The following is a 5,853-nucleotide window of genomic DNA, read 5'->3' on the forward strand; positions in this document are numbered from 1 at the left end:
AACAATTTGTATGACATCCAACTTTAAGGGCATCTAACCTAGAACCAGTTGGCTATAAGTGCAAAGGCCTAACTTGAATATCAAATAGGGTTTTCTTGAAATATCATTGGTTTGATAAGAACAAATTCCCTTGTCTGCCACTACTGAGCACTCTTTGAATCACTTTGTTTTCCATAACTAATCTGATCAGCATTCGCTTATCTACTTCTCCTTTGGTAGGAAAAATCATGTGACCAAAAAAAAAGTAAGCTCAAAATTTTCACCACAATGTGTGCATCAGTGTTCATTTCCATTTCTCTTTAGGTGGTCAGTATCAATTTTTCAGCAACCAAAATAGCAGATTAGCTACAGTAATTTTACAGTACTTAACTTTGTTCATGCTACCACAAGGGTGAATTTATGTGAAAACTAATTAGATAAAATTCCACGGGAGTAAAACCAATTACACGCAAGAATAAATAGGATATGACCTTAGACATGAAAAACAAAAAAAGAACTTAAAAGTAGAATGAATAATGACAAGTGAAGTGTTTCTAAACTTTATCTTGTTATAGTTGGCCCTAGAATTGTAGGTCAAACTATTGACTCATCTTGTTCAGGTGAAAACTACAAATATTACACCTCGTTTAGTGGGATTTTGGGTTTGAAGGGGAGTGGATAGACATTATTTAGACACAAATCAGTTTAGATTTTGCTCTTTTAGATTGTAGGTTACTACTAAATAAATCAACACAGTTACTGCATCCCTCTTATTAGTTCCCCTACTATATCTGAATTTTACTATTTATGATGCATTAGCCATCATCAACATGATTAGTCAGAAAAATAAATAAAATGACATAAATATAACTAATTATAACTATAAGGTTTGATAGATTAATGCTACCAATCTTGTTCCAAGAAGAAATTCACAAGAACTTAAGATGAGCAACAATAAGACAAATCATTCTTAATGATGATAAGTTGATAAGATCAAGGAAAAAACATGACATTCAATTTAGGTGACTTAAAATAAGAGGGAAAATCTTATAAGAATTAATGAAAAACTAGCACCATCCTACACTTAGATAAATTTCAATCATGGAGAATGCCTCATTAAAATCTAAAGAAAGAAACATACATTATGGAATATGTAGCAAATGCATTCAGGCATGAATCGGATATTTGAAGCTTCACCCCAGATAAGAAGATAAAGCGAAATATAGATAAGCTCCAGCTGTTGTCTATCACAACCTTGTTGAAACCTGTAAAGTAAAAAATAATCCACACACCCAATGTAAAATCTAGGAGATCAACTCGTGCTATAAAAGATAAAAATGGTTTGAATTTTTCTTACTACAGTTACGTAGTTGATGATATGCAATAACAAGATGACTAACCTCACATGTGACTTACAACGCAAATACTTGCACCATGAACGATAATTCTTGAAAATTTCATACAACAACCTCCTTATAGTTTCACCGTTCAGCTACAGTAAACTTGTAGTCAGTCTTGAACAAATGATGACATAAAGATGAAACTTAAGTCTGCTCCTAAAGTAGAAGAATCAAACAAGTATAAAGAAGCTCAAGTAAATGAAGATTTACCTCACCATAATCTTCAGGATTCTCTCTTCGCCTTACATCAATATTTGCAAGCAACAATATCAAGTGCTCTCTTTGATTTGCTACATTTCCTTTCTTCAAATCCAAAAAAATGTCATTAACGATATTATACAGAGAAATTGATATTTCATGAAGAAATACATATGATACTATATAATATTGTACCTAAACAACTTGAAAAAAAGAATCTTTGCTAAAATTTCTATGAACTTAAAATGTCAACCAGGTACCTAGAGTTGGATGCATAAAATTGATTGAACTATGCTATGGTGGTACATTCATAACTATGATCATTAAAAGTTAGTCAGACATGTTTTCTAACTGATCAGAGAAGACTTTAGAAATATTATAGCTTTACAAATACTACGATATATCCTTCCAATATAATCTATTGGTAGACTAAATTATGCAGGAAAAGTTGTTCATATCTTAGCCAATTTGTTGGTTAAGCACATAAAAATGGGCCAAAGTCAACAACAAAAATGTTCAAGGCCTTATTAGTTTTCTTGAAAACCATTTTGAAAGAAGAAAAGAAAAGAAAATTCTTTCTTTTCACAGGTTAATTTTCCATAATTTTCATTATTTTACTGGAAGGTTTAGCAAAAGGGCAAAATGAAAACTAGGTGGAAAATGTTCAGGAAGTTTGTGCTGTTCGCTGTTGCAGTTTCTATTTCTCTCAATCTCATGATTATAACCACTTTCAATCACCTACATAAAGCCCGATACTTCCATCCTGACCTGGAAATGTTCTAAACAAATGAAAAAGAAATTCTAAGTCATTTGATGACCTAGTAAAAACAGCAAACCCTCCCCTCGGGAGATCAAATTCAAGTCTGATTCTTTTTACACATTAAAGGTATGTAAGAGTACGATACACAGCCAGCTCAATAGTGACCTGGAATCAATGGCATATAAAGTGACGTACAAAATAAGTACAATACAAGTATTCAAGGTAGTACCTGAAACCCAAAGAGAGAAGAAAGCCAATCAAGTATATCATTTACTGGTTTAACAATCTCTTGAAGGATATCATCTGGAGGAACATTGGATGTCATAGGAACTCTGGGCATAGGTAGACCTTCCACATTTTTTATAGCACGAAGTGCTGCTTTAATCTGCAATGATTGTGGGACAAACATTACCATGGTGAAATTAGACAATAGAAAGACTACTCATATAAGCAAACAAAATTATATATTATGTACATATACAACCTCAGGAAGTTCCATAATAGCTGGTTTAACCCCAACAGCATACAATGGGAGAATGTTATAGTGTTCATATTGCTCCCTTTTCTTCTCAACTTCTTTAGCATATCTCTGAGTCTGGAATAACAAATAACTTACAATAAACCATTTGAGTGTATTCACATGAAACATGCCCTTCAAAACTTTATACTGCAACACCAAGAATATACATATCAAACCTCATCATCAACTCTATCAGCTCGCACCACTGTCCTCAGTACATCATACAACACTGTAGCAATCTGATAAATTTTAGCCATCTCCTCCCTTCAAGAGCAAGCAAAAATCAAATGACCAAAACAAATGCATAACATGTCTAGCCATAACGGCATTTTCAAGTGAAATAAAGATCTCACGGTTTCTTTGTATATTGGCCATCTGCAATGTTTTTCAAATAAAACTGCTGATAATACATCTGAATTTCTCTTGGATCAGATTTTGCAAGTTGAGGCCTTGTCTCTTCTTCCTCCTGAAACAAGGAAAATTTTATTTGCTCTTAATGTTGGAACTTTTGAAATAGAATAAGATTGTAGTCTATATAATGAACTCTGAAATTTTGAAGAATATATCAAAATATCAAGGCAACAAACTTATCAGACAGTAAATCAATAACCAATAGCAGAAAAACAATATCATAATAACTTTATGATTTGAAACCAACAATGATGAGAAAATTATCTCTAAACTTATACACGGAGTTATTTGCAGAAACAGTCAAAGTTGACAAATGATATGGACTCATAAGAGTGCCACATAAAAGTTCCCCAAGAAAGTGACCCAAATCTTTTGAATGGAAGACTGAACCATCAATTCAATTTTCTATTTTCATTATGTAACAAATCATACTTTAATTATATTTTGTATCCTTGTTGGTCATGCAGAGAAGAAATGATAGAAGAAATATTCAGCTTAAAAATGAAAATTTAGGGAGAAATATCTAAGTTGAGTAGCAATCCACAACTTGAGTAACAAAAGTCCATGAGATCTGCTCCTTAACAGCTAGAGCATTTAGAGAAAGAGATGTATCTTTTACACAGTTATACCACCAGTCTTGCTACAGTAAAGGGGAGGGTTGTTTTGCAGAATAACTGTTTTAGCAAGTATCCAAGAAAATGCTTAAATTTTTAAGCAACAATAAGCGTTAAAGTTTACCTTCTCAAGTCTATGCAACAGATAGGTCTTAAACTGGCGAACACCACGTCCACTTGAGGTTGGATCCATTTTGTGAGCCTTCTCAAATGCATGGAAACGGCCTAATCGAAAAAATACACATATATATTTACAAGGGTCACAATGTTAAGCATGTAGCTACCAATATCACTATGGACATTACCCTTTGCCTTTGAACAATAATTCTACACAACTATATATTAAAGTATTTATAGAAACATTAATCTTCAGCCAACTGAATTTTCAAGGTAGCGAGAAAAAATTAGTAGAATATGCATTCGACGCTGCGTCAGTGTGTACCATCTCATAAGCAGTTGCAACCATTTATTATTCTGAATGACAGTCTATCAATTATAAACTCGAAATGTTATAGGTTTTTTTTTCTAAAAAAAAAAGAAGCACGGAAAGAGAGCGACTTACAGAGATAAGCGACTCTTGGGTTATCCTTTTCGATTTCATTGGCGACACGGAGAATAGGGGCAAGGTAAGCCAAGCTGGAAGGCACCAGCTCACTATCTGCCGTGGTTTTATCCTCATTGGGAATTTCCACCATCATGGTTTGAGCTCGAGTCATCCTCCTTGAAGGAGGCCGAGCCAGGTCGCCCTTCGTCCCGCTCGAGCTCGCCATGAACCCGAACCAATAACTTCTTCTTCACTAACAACGTTGTGTTTTCTGGGTTCTTTTCCCTTCGTGTTTTTGGTAATAGCAGTAGCAGCAGAAGTAGAAGAGCAAACCAAATTTGCTATCATCCTTTTTTCTCTGAACTAATTTTTTTCCCTTTTATTTGTTTGGGGGGAAAAAGAGATGCTTTGAGTGAAGGGTGGGGCAGAGGCAAGGGCAAAGGTAAAGGCAAAGAAGTTGCCCTGAGAGGAAGAAAAGAATGCCGATGAAAGGTATAAGATAATATTTGATTTTATTTGATTGCTTTGCTTTGTTGGTGCTTTTGCTTTTCGGGGAGGGGGCGTTTGGAGCTTTCCTTCTTTCTTTTGCTATTAACAAATGGAGGATTAGATTTTAGGTGTGAGGTTTTCGTCCCGAAAGGAGACCGCAGCACTCAGCAGAACCGAGTTTTGCATTGCACTGGCTTGGGTTGGATTGGAGGCGGGAACTTTTACTTTTCTTTCAAGCACACTTTGGCAGCACCGCATATCACATGTTTTTCCAGTTACAGCTTGACACGTGTTTACACTGATTGCGGACCCTCTTCCCCGCCTGTTTTTTACTTTTGCTGACGTGGCTGCACCTGAAGGAAGACGCCGAATCGGTCCGGATTTTCTTTTCTAAATATTTTTAAATTAAAATTTCCAATAAACCATTAGTAACTAGAAAAATCTAGCACGGTTGCGTGGAATGATTGGTTTTTCTTTTTTTTTTTTTTAAGAATTTGAAGTGATAAATTTTTATTTTTAATTTTTTTACAAATTATTTTAAATTATAACTTTTTTAAAAATATCCACATGAAATAATAATAATAATAATAAAAAATGAGAATGACAAAAACGGTACGCAAAACTAGAAGATGGTGTACAGATTTCAAAGCAAATTTAGCAACTTTTTGTCAGCTCTGAATAAACTTTAAACTTTATGTACATTTGCTAGAATACCATTTCGACCTCACATTACAATTTTATTACTTATCATACACTGTTGTTGTTGTTGTTGTTGTTGCTAGTTCATATTTCTCAATCCCAAAACATGTTTATTAAGTAAAAAGAAATCCCTTTTTTATAAACCCAAAACACCCATCTCATCTCAAAAATTCAAATAAATTCTAATATTATTTATCACGAGCTCACAATTTTTTTAACAAAATGATGTTCAACGGTCA

The 5,853-nt window shown here is 33.9% G+C and overlaps 1 protein-coding gene across 2 annotated transcripts in view; it reads right to left on the minus strand.

Moving 5' to 3' along the window:
- The window catches only part of LOC18612178 (callose synthase 7), a 29,283-nt gene extending 24,150 nt beyond the window's left edge, over positions 1–5,133 (minus strand). The window contains exons 1-9 of one of the 2 annotated variants that reach the window (XM_007048818.2): positions 4,445–5,133; positions 4,007–4,107; positions 3,211–3,323; positions 3,034–3,121; positions 2,822–2,932; positions 2,567–2,722; positions 1,590–1,682; positions 1,380–1,471; positions 1,121–1,244 (exon numbers count right to left, since the gene is read on the minus strand). In XM_007048818.2, the coding sequence (XP_007048880.2) occupies positions 1,121–1,244; positions 1,380–1,471; positions 1,590–1,682; positions 2,567–2,722; positions 2,822–2,932; positions 3,034–3,121; positions 3,211–3,323; positions 4,007–4,107; positions 4,445–4,652 (1,086 nt within the window). In that variant the 5' untranslated portion in view covers positions 4,653–5,133. Of the gene's footprint in view, positions 1–1,120; positions 1,245–1,379; positions 1,472–1,589; positions 1,683–2,566; positions 2,723–2,821; positions 2,933–3,033; positions 3,122–3,210; positions 3,324–4,006; positions 4,108–4,444 lie in introns of those variants that run through there. The other variant, XM_018127830.1, reaches the window with a different exon arrangement.

Source organism: Theobroma cacao, chromosome 1 (genome assembly GCF_000208745.1).
Source record: "Theobroma cacao cultivar B97-61/B2 chromosome 1, Criollo_cocoa_genome_V2, whole genome shotgun sequence".
In the NCBI taxonomy this organism is placed as follows: domain Eukaryota; kingdom Viridiplantae; phylum Streptophyta; class Magnoliopsida; order Malvales; family Malvaceae; genus Theobroma; species Theobroma cacao.